Source organism: Ceratosolen solmsi, unplaced genomic scaffold (genome assembly GCF_000503995.2).
Source record: "Ceratosolen solmsi marchali unplaced genomic scaffold, CerSol_1.0 scaffold47, whole genome shotgun sequence".
NCBI classification, from domain to species: domain Eukaryota; kingdom Metazoa; phylum Arthropoda; class Insecta; order Hymenoptera; family Agaonidae; genus Ceratosolen; species Ceratosolen solmsi.
In genome coordinates this window covers 7,962,993-7,980,384 of record NW_011948419.1, presented here as the reverse complement: position 1 = coordinate 7,980,384, position 17,392 = coordinate 7,962,993, and the positions used below count along the sequence as shown (strand labels likewise).

Genomic DNA, 17,392 nt, shown 5'->3' with positions numbered 1-17,392 from the left:
TAATTTCACTTCAACTTCAAGTTGGTTATACTGTCAAGTTTCACAAAACTATTAATATATTATGGTATTAAAATTGATTAGATCGTTGGTTAAGTTACAAAGTTTTAACTGTCGTATAATAGAGGTAACGGAGGTCAGCTACGACACATATAAAATAAAACATACAACACACATGCAAAATAAAAAGCTGAATAAATACAAGAGACCGACGAAACTCGTAGTCATCGAAGCAAAGCCAGTGCATATAAACAACGGCTGGCAACATGTTCAATCGTCGAATAAAGAAATGCAATTTTAACTTAAGAAAATTATTGATAATGCCGTTACTCTACATATGCTTTCCTTCGTTATTCTGACTTTAGGTGAATTTTTGCCGTGCATATATTTCTTCAACTTTCTCGAGTAGTTCGTAAGGGCCTATCCAGTTTATATATGACAAACGAGTTTTTTTAAAAATTACTACTACATATTAATACTTTTTTATAATATTACCAAATAATTTCCAGAGTCTTTAACTCTGTTAAATATTATGACAAAATAATTTCTTGATTTTAAAGTTTAAATATAACTATAAACTTTTATATATTTATTTAAATACATACTTTAATGTACCAGCAATCACAGTTTCCATCGAATTTTCCTTGATTTCAAAATAATACTTACCTTCAATACTTATGTATAAGTAAAACTATTTATGTCGATTATATTATTTGCTATTAAATGCATTTGCTTTCTAATAAATTATTCAAATAATAATTTTGATAGATAAAATTGTTTGTGTGCATTGAATTTCATATAATTTTTTTTCATATTAAGGTTGAATAATCAATAATAATTTTTATTTTATTTTTGTTACACTTTTATACTTGCTTCATGATTTTGAATTATAACTATCTAACCATGTATAAAGAGATCATTGATTTATTCATTTTAAACTCTATAGACTAGACCGAATAAATAAAAAAATTCACGTTCTAACAAATATCATAATTGCCTAATTAATCATTAAAAAGGTCATTCAATTGAATATCAGATAAAATACAATATTATATGTAAAATAAATTTAACTGTTAACTTTTTCACTAAATAGATGGAATGATTAGCTATTTTAATGAAAGTACCTGTTGATGCATAATTTTCTTTTAAATACGGAATTAAAATACATAATTTTCAATGCATGCAACAAAACATTGAATTAATTTTTTTTAGCCACTTCCAGATAGAAATTTACAAATAAAATTATATATAATTATTTAATTCTAATATCAAGTATTACAGTAGCCACTCGAATATTATCAGAATTTAAACATATTACATTAAAATGGTTGACTAATTTTACTAAACACATCTTCAAAACATAAATATGTTTTTTAGCAATGAATTCTATACATAGCTTACTTAAGCAGACCTAAGTAACAAATTACAACTTGAAATAAGATAATTGGTCTACCGAACGATTAGCTCGAGGTAGACACTCTCTTTTAAAGATTAAATTACGTCATTGCAAACTCGTGTAATGTAATGTTACTTGAAGGGGATAATTCGCCTACTTCGGAATGACTTAACCTTTTATCGCTTTGAAAATATTTGAAAAATTACTTAACTTCAAACTCTATTGAGAAATGAAATACTAGATTGAAGCTACTACAAATCTGTCGATTCGTAATTTCTAGTCTATCATTTGTGAATTACAGAATCTAATCAATGATTGCGAGGAGGTGTAACATTATAACACAATATTCTTAATTTATTTATAGTATTATTTAATTTTATGATTTAAATATTGTCCACGTATAACATAAAATTAAAAATTCATTATCATTTATTAAAAAAAATTATTCTTTTCAAAATTCTGTAATTTATGTAAAATTTTAAATGTGCTTCATTGTAATATTATTTTTCTTTAACTATTTTATTTTAGCATAGCATATATTTATACGAGAGAATAAATTAGATTTAATAAATTTCTTATAAATGTTGTGATGTTGATTTATGTAAATTTATTAAAAAGTAAATCTATTTTATTGAATGAAATTTGAATCTGATGAATTATTGAAAATGATAGATTTGAATTATCTTTCATTTAAAAAATAAACATTTCTATAATATTAAGAGTATCTATTAATCTTTTAATTAATTTATAATTTATATTAATTTATATTATATATTAATAAAATAATAATAATAATAATAATAATAATAAAATAAACTAAAGCAGGTTCGTATTATTCTCATACTTCATTTATTAGTATTAGTATTGTTATTAAAAAATATAATATAGTTTATATACGAAATTTAAAAAAATATGCTTACAATGTGTTCCTGATCTTAGAATGGTAGCTAATTTTTCAAAATAATTGTAATTCTACTAATTTTATTTTTATAATATTTGAGTTAGAAAAATAAAAAAATTTTATATCATACAATAAAAAAATTTTTTTTTTATTTTTAAATTCAACTTGTTTTAATAAACTACATCAATACTAGATTATATTATTTGATTATTCCCATTGAAACGCTCTAATAATCTTTGTGTTTGATTAATTATTATTTTAATTATGTATAATTTATATACGATTGTGATAAAATAAATTAGCATTTTAATTAAATAAATTTTATAACCCAATGTTTTTATTTTGGTAATTGACTTAGAAAAGTAAATAAAGATAAAACATTATAAAACGCTTATTGTTATTTGGTGTAAAAAAATTTGTATTATAAATAATTATTATGGTTACAGCTTAATATAATCTATTTATGAAAACTTTCTAATTTTCAAATTAAAACAAACATTCAAATTAGAAAGATACTAAAATTGTCAGTCAAAAATACTTCTAAATATTATGCTTGGAATTTTATATTGTCAATACAAAATTATTTAAATATTAAAAAACGATAAAAATTCCGAATATTAAGTAATCAAATATTTATAAATTTACATAATAGTTTTCATGTAATAATTGCAAGTGTAGAAGCTTTTAAATAAATGAAAATATATTTTTTTCACCTTTCTAATATATACTATTAAAATAAAATATCATAGGATGTGATGTTTTACATGAAATATTTAATTATCATTAACAAAATGTAATAAAGTATATCCATTGGAATATTTTAAGTCTTAATTCAAATTTATATTCTAACATTTTACAAACTATTTTGAAAAATGTAATTGCAATGATATTAATCTATACATTGTGTTTTGGATTATAAAAAACAGATATGTAATTTATAAGGGTTGTAAAACTTTCAATTAATCCGTTGGATTTTTTATGTAAATATATTCATAAAATATATTTTTAAAGGGAATTGCAAACTAAAAAAATTTCTTATCATATTGAATGAATTTTTTCGAAATGTTAAAAGCTCTCACTATAGATACAAATTTCAAATATCAAAAACAGGTGAATTTTTTTTTTTTTATAAAAAGATTAAAAGTATAACAGAATAATAATAAATATTTATATATTGGAATTGATACTTTCCAAATTTGTGTTTTAGTTAATTGTCAATAAAATATGAATTAACACTCAGAACAATGTGAATAATGTATTAATACGTCAACATAGCTAATTTGATAATTATATATTATATTTAAATCATCTTTAAAAATACATTGCAATAAATTATCTGAAAATTAGTTATAATTCTTTCCAATAAATTAAAGATTTATGCTTTTTTATATATATATATATATATATATATATACATAGAACTGTATTCGGCTTTTTTAATTCATAATTATTTCGTTTTATTTGTGCTAATCATTCTTATCTATGTCAATTTGTTAATTATCAATATCAAAATGGATACAAATATTTAAGATCGTATTTATGAATATTTTTTACTTTTTCGAAACTGTATATTACTTCTTTTACCTACTTACGATCCCACACTGCATATAAATACTATAAATATATATAGTCATTTTAATAAATTTGATTTATTATTTTATTAACATTAATAATATTATACTCATATCAACAATACCGTTGTTTATTAAGTGATAAAGAAAATGTAATATTTTCCTATTTAAATTGTAAAATAGTATATAATTGTATATATGTCAATTATTATAATGGTCATTAGAATAAAACTAAAAATAAAGAGCGAAAACAAATATATCGTATGAAAATAATTGGAAATAACTGATAAATCATTAAAGTAACTCCAACGATTCCTTAAAAAACTATCGTCATCGCCTTTCATTTCTTCAGAACTTGTTTAAAGGAAATCAAAGAGTAACATATATAGATAAACTCAATTTGGTGTTTCATGAATTTTATATGTGCGGTGAATACATCGTTAATAAGGAGAACGTATCCATGACAGTGACAACCTCTTTTTGGTTGTGTTCTTATGCATCAGCCTTGGCATTTAAAGTTTCGAAAGTTATGGCCTTCCTCTTTTGCTGCTCACATATTAATTTTGTCACAACCTTCATTTTCGATATTATATAGAGAAGATTTTCAAAAGTAAATAGAAAATATTTCCAAAAGTAAAAGTTAGTAAAGTAATGAACTTATATAAAATAATTTTAACTTCTTATCGATTCTGATGAAATTTAGTCATTTTATATGGTGTGAGATTAAAACGAAAGTAAAGGAATGAATGTTCATTCGAAAGATTATAAATGATAATTACGTTTTAATTTCACTGACTTTCCAAGTATTGGAAATGTGGTGTAGTCGTAACGATAGATAAAGAATCCAAGCCTACTAGAATATCATTATTACAATACGTTTTAAATGGAACTATAATACAAACTAATTATTTATTAGAAATTATTGTTAATAATTGTTTCTTATTTAAATAATCATAATTATAAAATGCGCATTATTATTATAGAGAAATTTACCAAATACTAAAGTATTTAATAGTATAATTCACAGTTGTTATTATTAGTATTGATTCAACGTTATTTAAATTGAAATATTGTTTTACTTTAGAAGCCTGATAGTTTATTTTTTAAAACATTAAATATTTTCTTACTGCGTAGAATTTTTTTAGATTACTGGGTAAAATTCATTATATATTACCAATAAAGGTTAATTTTATTGATACGTTTTGTAAGTCATTGTTACAAAATAATGAAATGAATTGAAATGTATTTACCTTTTTTCAGGCGTATAAATTTAGTATCATTTACGGTCACTTCTTAAACGACAACAAAATGACTAACATGGGCTCGGAAAAACCAAGTATTACAGAGTGGTTTCAGGGTAGACATGTATTGGTTACGGGCGGTACTGGTTTTATGGGAAAGGTTTTGGTGTCGAAGTTCCTCAAGAGCTGCCCGGAAGTTGAAGCGATCTATTTAATAATAAGAGAAAAAAAAGGTATTCCTTCAAAAAATCGAATTTCGACTTTAGTACAGGTTCGTATTTTATAATTTACCATATATTTTAGATATCTAAAATTAATTGTTTATTAGTTACTTACAATGATGTACATCTTAAATTATTAAAAAGCAAATAATGACAACTTTACATAAAAATTAGTATTCAAAAATATTGCTAAAATATTTTAAAATGCTAAATTGCTGAAGATCCTGGCATATATTTGATCTGACCAATAACGTTAAAAAATTTAATTTAATATTATTAATATTTTTAAAAAATTTAATAAATGGAATGGAATTTTTTAATAAATTGGCCTAATTTACTGACTATATGAGTACAGATATTAACAGTATCTAAATTGTATGGATTTTTAAGAGAACTTTATTTTAAAAAAAAAACAAATTTTGAGATCTGTTTACTTATTATGCTTTAGTATATAATTTATTTCAAATTTTAGATAAAAAATTAATATATTTTATATTCAAATTTTTACAAAAAATACTTTAAAAGTATTTCGAAAAAAAGGAATAATATTAAAGTTTATTTTTACTTCGAAACATTTTCTTTCAAAAATCTATGTATCAGCATTTATAATTCAATACTCGATGTTGTAATTAATAATATTTTTTAAATTATTTAACTGATAATAAATCCTTTCAAACATTTTTTTAAAATTTTTTAATTTTATTCGAAAATCATTGGAATTTATTCTATTACCTATTTAACATTATTTCAATAATTCATAGATCTAATATTAACATTCATATGCTGTATGTAATATTATATATTATTTAATAGTAATATGCATATGTGATATATAATATTAAATATTATTTAATGTTAAAATTTATATGTATTATGTAATATTAAATATTATTTAATATTAAAATTCGTACGTAGTATAATAACATGAGTTCGTCTAAATTGAACACTCCGATAAGAGATTACATTTAAATTCATAAAACTATATTTCTTTGTTTTGTATCTGATAATTTGTCATGACAATGCTTTTTTATTGCACTATTTTGCCGCTATATTGCAATAGGTCTTGTTTCTTAAGAAAAGTATGTATCGTTAGCATTTATATTATGTCATTAGATATATATTAATTAATATATTCAAGGCTGGATACTTAATTAATTTATTATTGTAAATTAATAAATTACATCAAATTTATAAATTAAATTAAATTGTATAACAAATATTTTTAAATTGATTATACAATTTACGTGCAATAAAATGCTATGTATGTACTAAATATATTAATTTTTCAATTTTTATATTTATTCTAATTCATCAAATCTTTGATAATATAGAGAAACTGTATTTTTTTAAAGAAATGGAACAATAATAAACTTTTTTTTTTAAATAGATAGTAATTATGTTAATTCAATCAGGCTTAAAACCGAGTTTTTCTCATATAAATATTAATTTCTAAATATGTATTTATTTATATTTAAATATAATCATTAATTTTCAATTTATCATTTCAATAATTAACTTTTACTTTTGATACAGTAAGTATTCTGAATTAATGAACTTATTAAAAATTGCTTTTAACTGTTTAACTGTGTATTGTATAAATAGAAATCATTAAAATAACCATTAATATGTACTTCTATAAGGAGCCAATAAAAACATTTACATTTTGAAACCATAAAATCACTTTTCAACAATAATTGTGAAAAATAATTAATTAATCTTATCTATTCCTTTTGTATTTATACTTGTATATAAAGAAATATGTCTAAACAGAATCCTTATCATTCAAAAGCATACTCATTGAAAAATACTTATAGAAATGAGTCAGAACATCAAACAAGGAAAATAATATTCTTGACTCTATTAAAATAGCTTATGGTACTAATTAATTAAAATCTATATTTTAAAATATAATAAACAGCTATTTAAATTTTTTATTGAAAGTCTTTGATACTTGTGCGTACATTATTGTTATTAATTAGAATACTTTTAGATGTTTTATTTTTTAAATTGTTCTATTTGTACAATTATTTTATGTAGTGATTTTCTAATTCCAAATATAAAAGTGCAATTTATTTTAATAAAATTAAAAAAAATATAATTTTATGAAATAAACAATCTTTTTAATTAGTCGAAAAATCAAATAAATAATTATCAATTATTAAAATTACTTAAAAATTTCAAAATATAATAATTTGTATTAAAATAGAATATTTCATATTGATGATTTAATATAATGATTTGTATTAAATTTGGATTAAAATAAAAATAAATTAAATTTAAAGTAATAAACAAAGTAAACTTCGATTTAACAATAAATAATAAATCGCAAAATATAACAAAAATTACTTTTCACAACAGAAACAATTCATTAGATTTTTATGTTTTATTTTATATAATAATTTTTCTATAATGTTATTATTTAAGTTTTATATTACTATTTATTATTATAATTAAGTATTAATGATGGACAACGCGAACAAAAAGAAATCATAATTTTGACATAAAATTGGTGTATAATAGAAAGTTAAGACTGTATAATTCCTACCTAGATTCTGCAACGTTTTTTATCGCCTATTAGCTCATGATGAAATTTTAAATTATCTCAATATTGCTATAAAACTTGTTTTATCTAACAAAAATGTCGAAATTTTAGAAAGTAAAATTTAAATCGATTAAATATATTATAAATTTCAAGATTTCATTATTTTTAAAAGTGTGGTTATACATTATAAGTACATAAATACATTAAAGGAAATTTTATAAATTTTTTATAAAAAACTATAAATATAAAAAATCGTACAATTATTATAATATAGTAGGAAATAGTCGTTAATTAAATTTAAATAAATTTAAATAAATATAAATTGTATTTTTAATAAAAATATATTGAAATTTCTTGAAATTTTTATTATTTATAATTAAATATTTTATATTAATAATCAATTTTTTCATAGATTGATTCATAAACTATCCATTATTAAAGTTTGTCATCTGCAAAATACTTTTACATTATGTCATGTAACAATATTTTTTATATTTTTTAGTCTCATATATTTTTACTCTTCATGAAAAATATTAAAAATATTTGACAATGTATTCTTATGTTAAATTTTCATGATTAAATACATTCATTTAATAATAATAAACCATTGTCGATATCAATTTTAGAAATTATGTTTATGATTAATTAGTATATCTTAATTAAGTACAAATTTTTCGATTTACTCAATTTATTGTTTAATTTAATTTAATTTAATTTTTTTGTCAGCTATAATAAAATTAGAATTAAATTGAAAAATGGTTATGATAAATATAAATTAAATGATAAGTTTTATATGAATACAATATCAAACGTATTAAAGCTGAGTTAATTTCTATGATAAATTGCTTATTATAGAGTTCATCTACTCATTAAATTCAGTATTAAATTGCATAATTTAGGGTAACTATTTTAAATTATATAGACTCTACTTGAAATGTAATAAAGATCACTTTTACATTTATACTTAATCAAAGCATTTGATCAAGTTATTTAATGTCATTATATTTACAAATTTCATTTTATGCATTTCTCTTTCTTGAACTTAGTAGTTAGCTATGCAATCAAAGTGTGTTTACATATTATATGAAAACTTTTAACAAATTTTTATATTTATATGTTACGGTACATTCGTATTATTATTATTCCATATTTAATTATGATATAAACAAGGAAAGGTAAACTAATTTTATCATTGCTTATATTTATATAAATTTAAAGTACATATGATTATTTCTTATAATCTATTACTACTTATTATGAGAATGTTAAATGATTAACACATAATGAATTACTTAATAATATATTACAATTAGAACTAATTGAAGTTAATCTTCCAGCTTGAAAATAAATATGAAATGTTAATAAATAATGAAATTTTAAAAAATTAAAATTTTTTTTATTTTAAATATTTTAAATAGATTAAATATTTGTGTTAAGTAAGTTAAATAAAATTAATAATTGAAATGAAAAAATATATTTCTTAAAAATATAAACTTGTTCATAAATGAAATTACTTATAAAATAATCCTTACATTGATAAAATATCGTTTATACTTTTCTAATTAAAATAATAAATAAATTATAATAAAATATGTACTTCAATATTCATAGCTATAGTAATTAAAATAAAAATAAAAATAATAACTATATAATCATTAAATATATTATACAATATTTTTCCTACATTTGTTACAAATATAATCATATATTATGATTGAATATAAATTTCGCTAAATAAAATATTAGTACAATGAATTTATCAATTAGATGATATAATTTGAAAAGTCAGTATTTCATATTATTATTTAAAGTCTATTATCTTAAAAGAATAGTTATTAAAAATATATCTATTGAAATAAAAATTTGGTATTTCCATTTTCCACATAATTTTTTATTAGCTCGTAATTTATTCAACGTCGTATTTAATTTTCAGCAAGAACCGTTTAGATTACTGCGGGAGAATCACCCGGAAAGGCTAAAAAAGCTAGTTGTTGTACCGGGTGACACCACGTGTGATGGACTTGGAATGTCAACAGATGATGCAAATATTATAAAGAACAATGTTTCTGTTGTTATTAATATGGCAGCTAATGTGCGTTTTGATGTGCCACTCAAAAGCGCTGTTACTATGAACACTAAAGGCACTGCTAATGTAATTGCTCTTGCAAAACAGGTATCATACGATTTATTCAATCTTTTATTCTTTGTAAAATAAAAATTCTTTTTTCCGTCCGTTCATTTTTGACATTTTTATTAAAAATAAGGCAATATAATATAATTGAATTCAAATTAATATAATTTCGAAAAATAATCTATTGCTTATCTCAATTTAAAACGTATAGAAGGCTAAATAGGAATTGCCAAATTGAGATAAATATTCAATTCAATATTTTTATCAATTTTAAAGCATATTACAGGAAGTTTAAATTTAACACATTATCCAAAATAAAAATATTTTACATATTTAAAATGAAAAAAAAACAGGTTGTCTCCATTATATATAATGTGATTAATTATAATAAACTAAGTGAACTTGATATATCTATGTATTTCATAAAATATTCTAAGAAAAATATAGTACTGAAACAAAATATACTGGTGCAAGAAATTTTACAGTTTTTTACCAGCTTAAAATATACATAAAAAAAATTCTTTTTATTAATATTATGTAGAATTGACTGTTTGAATAAATAGAAGAAATAATAATTCATTTATATTCAGTGAATATACATTTGCGTCCCATTTTTACTTTCATTATTAAAATAAGTATAATTAAAAATGACTGTTTTTATTGTTTTTTATTTTTAATCTTTCCTTATTCTAACACTATTTTATAATATTTATAATGAATAAAAACTACTTTTAAATATATAAGAATAATCCTTTTATTTTACATTGATTTTTTTTGTTATAACTTAAAGTTCAATTCCTAATTAAAGATTATGAAATTCATTAATTTTTATAAACAGAAGATTCATAACTTAAAAAATTGCGAATTTTTAGTTTTAATAATAATTTTAAAAAGTGTTTTCAAATCGTAAATTCAGTTTCTGTTAATTTTATTCTAGAACATAAATACATCTGTATTAAAGTGTTTTATTAAATAAATTATCTAAGAAAAAAAAATTATATCAATTTATATATTTTAACATTTAAATAAAATAACTATAAGGAAATAGCATATATTAATAATTGAGATTATATATAATAGAGATTTTATTTTCAAGTATTTTTTTATTCCACTATCTTTTCAATAATGATAACTAAAAAAATTAATTTTCATGTTTTAAATTCATATGTTTTTTTGTAAAAAAAATATTTATAACATTTTATTACTATTAAAATTATGTTAAAGCATTCTCATTATATGAATATTGTAAATAATAATATTTTACTAGATTATATTACCTTTTAAGCTAAGATTTTATTGTTTCTGTTTTTCGTATAATTGTTGTCTAATTATGGTATAATTTGCATTATAAACATTAATTTTCAATTAATTCTATTGTCATTATTATCTATATAATTCTGAAGTTTCTTTAATGATTTTATTGTGTGTTTTTAACAATGATTGCCATTTGATGAGGTAATAAAAACAAAAATACATTCGGGTTGTACTGTTATTATTATAATGGTAAGCAATTTTATAAAAATGTTTTTAATACAATCATTTAATTAGCTCTAAAAAATTCCAAAAATAGAATTGTAGAAATTATCTTGGAATTAACTTCAGAATACAGCCAAATATTGAAAAGGAAGATAAATTCATTGCAATAAATTTTATTTTATAACCAAAAATGTTGTTTTTTTGTAGTTGAAAAACCTGGACTCCTTTATTCACGTATCTACAGCCTATTGTCATTGCCATGAAACAGTGTTATACGAGAAACATTATCCTGTGAGCATCTCTCCCGAGGCAATAATGAAAATTGTTGACGAAATCCCTGAAAATATTGTCAGCGCCATGTCTCCTAATCTTCTCGGCGAACAACCAAATACCTATGCCTTCACTAAAGCTTTGGGTGAAGATTTAGTAAATAAATGTGGTTTACCATCTGGTATATTACGACCATCTATCGGTAAAGTCGATTTCAGTTTATTTCGAAACCAATTAATATATTTATAAAATATTCACAAGTTTGTTAATATCAAAGATATGATAAATTCGTTGTAAATGGTATAAGAGAGATTACTAAAGCTATTTTTATCTATAATTTTAAAAACTCAAATATACATATATATAATTAAATTTTTTAGTTACTTCAATATATATTTTATATTAATTGAATATATATGTATGTTCATAAATATTGTAAAAATTTAAACAATACAATTTTAGTTTTTAATTAATGTATTATTAATTATTATGTCAAACAAATTATATTTAAAATAAAGCAATACAAAAGTGAATTGCTAAAGATGTTACAAAATTAGCTAAGAAATAATGGCAACTTAGGTAAAAAAAGATGTCTAATATTAATTGCAACGGTATTATATAGAATGGAAAGCTAGTGGTACTTATTATTACTATTGTATTTATAGATCATTTCTTTAACTTACATTAGTATAATCTTTTGAAGCAAGTAAAGTTAATGTATGCTATTCCAAAGTATTAATCGTCATATTTAAGTTTTTATTGTTGACCTAAATAAGTCGAATAATTAAGAATAATCAGGGTATAAAATATAATACAAAGTCAAATGTTTATAATCAGTCGATAAGCAAGTTTAATTGTAACCAAAAGGATCTCGTGAATATTTTAGTGGTAGGATCATTAAAGGAGCCTGATTGCGGTTGGGTAGACAACATAAACGGGCCTACCGGTTTGATGATCGGCGCTGGCAAAGGCGTCATACGTTCGATGCTTGGGAAGCCCCACTATAAAGCTGATCTTATACCTTGCGACCTCGCTGTCAACATGACTATAGCACTTGCCTGGAAAGTTGGTCTGGAGAAACCTGAGAAGACTCTTTTTGTCAACAGTACTTTAAGTGATGAAAATCCTATCACTTGGGGAGAGGCTATCGAAACTGGCAGGCAGTGTGTCATTACTAATCCCTTCTCACGTAAATACATATTTTGATTTTTATTATTAATAATTAGTTTATTATTTTATAAAATGCGAAATTTTTAATAATACATTTATAATTGCCTATTTAATCTTATATATCTAACATGAATTCAACTTATGAATATAAAATTTTATGAAAAGAATTCCTAATATTGAGATATATTTTATTATATAAAATATTTTCATCTTTTGTAGTAAAACTGTAATAAGTTAAACTTTATTCTCTTTATATATTATAAAAATTATTTTCAACCGTTTCTAATAACTATTGAGTATTAGAATTAGCTTATAATAAAAAGTAGTTTACTATGTTTACATACTGTTTAACTTAATAGAATTCCATCCATCATTAACACCATTCTTTATTGAATCCTATATTCTCATGCCAGAAATTTATTGTAATTCTTAAGATAGTTTGAATCTTTCTTTTGATATTAATTGATTTTCATCTTTAGTAATTTTTCAAATATACTCGCTATAATATTATAGGTTATTAATATTTTTATATATTTTAAGTCAGTCTATTATAATAATAAATTAATACAAATATTTAACAAGATATGTATTTTCAATGTACAGTTTGGTTTAACCACGATTAAAAGAAAAACGGAAAACTGTTACATAATATCCTTAGTTTATATGTAATAAGTACTATTATACTTATTTACTTAAATATAAAAGAATTACATTTTTAGTTCTTGAAATCAATGTATATATATATAACAATAAAAAAGGTTGACGTATGTAGTATTAATTAAATCTGAGACATTTATTTAGACTTAAATACATTTTTATATCAAATTATTAATTTCAAAATTGCAGAACCTTTGTGGTATCCTGGAGGAAATTTTACAACATCTAAATTTGTTCACTTTATGATTGTAATCTTATTTCAATTGATTCCCGCTTATATTTTGGATGGTCTTCTAATGTTAACTGGAAATAAACCGTTTCTCATTAAAGTGCAAGATAGAATACATTATGGAATCAAACTAGTCGATTATTACATGAGGAAAGAATGGGTTTTTAAGTAAGTAATGATATTTATTACTAAATCAATATAAATACAGTAATCTTATTATTAAAAAACAATAGATTTTTATAAAAGCTTATAGATTTATTCTTTATTATCTAACCAAAAACTATTATTTAAAATATTATATACGGTATTATTAATATGAAATTTCGAAACTATTTTTACCGAATATAATTTTTAAACCTATATCTATAAAAATTATTTATTAATAAATTAGCTATTTTAATAATTACGTTTGAAATTTTTATTAAATCCGATTCAGGAATATCTTTTAGTCTTTTATAACCATAAAAATTAATAAAATATTGTATACTTATTCGATGTTCAATTAATTAAATTAATTATTTAATTTTCTACGTATCAATTTTGATTAAAATTAATTAATATCTATAAAGAAAATTGCAAAAAAAATCTTAATATGCATACGGTAATGATCGGTGTGATTTGTTATTTATAGTAAAAATCTATAAAAAGATAACTAACTACAGTAGATGTAAACTAAATTTTGAACTTCTTTTTTATTACTAACGCATTTTCTAAGTTTTTAAAAAAAAGTATAATTGTTTCAATGATCATAAATAAAAAATAAAATCTTGATAAAAGATAAGAATATTTTGATATATTTACTTAATTTTGAAATATAAATTATTATATAGGCAAATGTTTACCTTTCAACTATATTGTTAATTGTAAACTTATAAAGAAACTAAAAAAAGTTTAGACAAATTAATGTTATACATCTTTTTTTTATGAAATTTCGTAAATATTTATTTTACTAAATCATAATTTAGGTTTTATGTAAGAAAATTAGAATAACGTCACTTTTATTATTTTTCATTATTTATTATTGCATGTATTTAATTTATTTAATAATAGTAATATATATTATACAGTGTATTATTAAATTAAAAAATTATTATTTGTATAAATGATGTGTTTTAACAAAGATGATGAGTCATTTATTTGCTATATGTTGTTGGTATGTAACGTACTATTAGATTTCAATTATATTTTTAGATATCTGTTAAAATTAAATAAATATTTTTTAATCTGAAAATATAATATATATTTTTTTTTAGAAATTTTTGTTTTTATATAATATCGCATAATTATAATTGATTAAAACTTATAATTATTCTTATGTATACTTATGTTAATTAACTTATGTTCCTTATCGTTATGACGGTATTCAAAACATATGACAACACATTATAACATCTTTAACACATATGACACCAATTACATATTTTTATTTTAGAAATAACTAATTAATATAATAAGATAATAATATAAAGTTTCGAAGATTCTTATCTTATTAAATAATATATGCCTAAGAATTACAACAATTTTAGATTAAATTACATATTTGTTTATATATCGTAGAAATGAGAATCAGAAAGCTCTACTTGAGAGTCTCAGCCTTCATGACAGAAAAATCTTTTATATGAATGTAAAGGAAATCAAGTGGTCCGAATTCATCAGCAATTATATTCTGGGAGCTAGAAAATATTACCTCAAAGATGATCCTTCAACTCTACCTCGAGCTCGACGCATCTTCGCTTATCTTTACGTTATAGACCAAGTCGTTAAAATTGGATTTATGTTACTCGCTGGCTGGCTCATATATTCTTGCCTACTTCCTTATAAGACAATAATCGGTACCTCCTTTCATGCCAGTGAACTTGTAGATTAATATACATCCCCTTCGAGTATTGTTGTCAGTATGTGCCATAGAATACCAGCTTTATACACGTATATCAGTTGATCGAGATGTTGGCTGACGTTGACATGCGAATGATGAATGTTAATTAGTATTTTGTTAGTGAAAAATTAAAAATGTTTATGTAAGATGATAATTTACGATAAATAGAGTTTATTTAACGTAGGAATTTTTCATTATTCAGTAAATTCAATGCCGTTATTTGAATATCACACTCCATTCTATGATAACTTAAATTTAAACCAGAATCTATGTTCGATGCTTGGTAAGTTTTAATTATTGATATATTGCTTTAATTTTTCGTTAAATTTTATTAAAAGGATTAATTTAAAATGTTCTTGTGAAAAACACTTAACATTTTTACACAACAAATAGAACTTTAATCTAATTTCATTTGAATACATAGTAATTCAGAAAACTACATTATTTTTTAATAACTATATGTTTATGTTTTTATTTGTAAATATTATGATTAAAATATAAGTTGTATTTATCAGAATTGTGAAATAATTTTCAAGCATAAATATATTAAAAGTTTTGCATTAAAGTAAATACAAACCGTTGTATAATATATAACTATATTTTGGTTTTAAATGTTAATTTTAGAAAATTTTATATACTTTCATTTACTGGATTCAATTATATTTTTACTATTATATTAGAAGTTTATTCATTTTATATCCTTTTATGTAATTTACCTTATATTTACATTATCGACTTGTGTTATATCTTTAAAATAAAATAAGTTATACAACAAAGATACAAATAAAATTACAATTTTTATATAAGAATGCATCAATGTAATGTATATGTAAATACACCTTTTTTTAATAATCTGAATTATATAGTTATATTATATAGTTAAATACTGAAAATCCATATTTTCATATGTATTACATTGATTGATTATTGTATGTTGTCTTATTAATGTATGAATTAATAAGAAGGTAACACAATTATTCATCAATATTATAATTCAAGTAATATTATTATAATATTGTATTTATTATATTATAATATCATTATTATTAAATTTTTTCGTATTTCCAATTCTATTTTAATATTATAATTATTTTTGCGTAGTGAAAAATCGATGAGTTATATATAACCAGATCCCAATATCTGCAGTACATTGCTAATGATTAATAGATTTCATTTTCATAAGAATATATTATGTATATTTATATATATATATATATATATATATATATATATATATATATACACATATGTGTATGCATCCCACTCCACAATTTATAAAATGCATCTTCACAAAACGAATTCTTCATTAAATTGCTATTCGATGGATAAAATAGAATCAGATTATTGAATTGCTTCAATTTAATAATACAATTTGATAAATTATTACTGATATAGAATATTATTTTATAAAACAGCAATAAAAATATTTTAAATAATACATATATATATATGTGTGTGTTAATTAAATAATCTTGAGTCCAGATTAAAAATTCTAGATTTTCAAATTTAATTTATGTACAATGGAAATGCAAAATATAGAAATTAATCTTTTCTAAATATTTACTATAATTTTATTATTTATATTATAAATCCATGTACTAAATTTGTAAACTGAATACATTTAATTTAATGACTATTGCATTAATTAGACAGTTTTAAAGCGCTAAAGTTTTATTTTAAATTATTTAATATTATATTAATAAGTGAATACTGA

General features: G+C 20.9%; 1 protein-coding gene across 1 annotated transcript; it reads left to right on the top strand.

Moving 5' to 3' along the window:
- Nucleotides 1–5,130: 5,130 nt before the first annotated feature.
- On the top strand, nt 5,131–15,959 carry LOC105360649 (putative fatty acyl-CoA reductase CG5065). Its single transcript, XM_011497611.1, has 6 exons — nt 5,131–5,377; nt 9,803–10,042; nt 11,684–11,948; nt 12,633–12,935; nt 13,763–13,970; nt 15,360–15,959. The coding sequence occupies exons 1-6, from the start codon at nt 5,174–5,176 to the stop codon at nt 15,667–15,669; spliced, it is 1,530 nt and encodes a 509-aa protein (XP_011495913.1). The 5' UTR covers nt 5,131–5,173; the 3' UTR covers nt 15,670–15,959.
- Nucleotides 15,960–17,392: the final 1,433 nt, after the last annotated feature.

Bases quoted from the DNA above. Each gene is read 5' to 3' on its own strand.
- LOC105360649 (XM_011497611.1), top strand. From the start codon at position 5,174: ATGACTAACATGGGCTCGGAAAAACCAAGTATTACAGAGTGGTTTCAG. The intron at 5,378-9,802 runs GTTCGTATTTTA...TTTAATTTTCAG, and splicing joins GAATTTCGACTTTAGTACAG to CAAGAACCGTTTAGATTACT. The intron at 11,949-12,632 runs GTAAAGTCGATT...TGAATATTTTAG, and splicing joins TATATTACGACCATCTATCG to TGGTAGGATCATTAAAGGAG.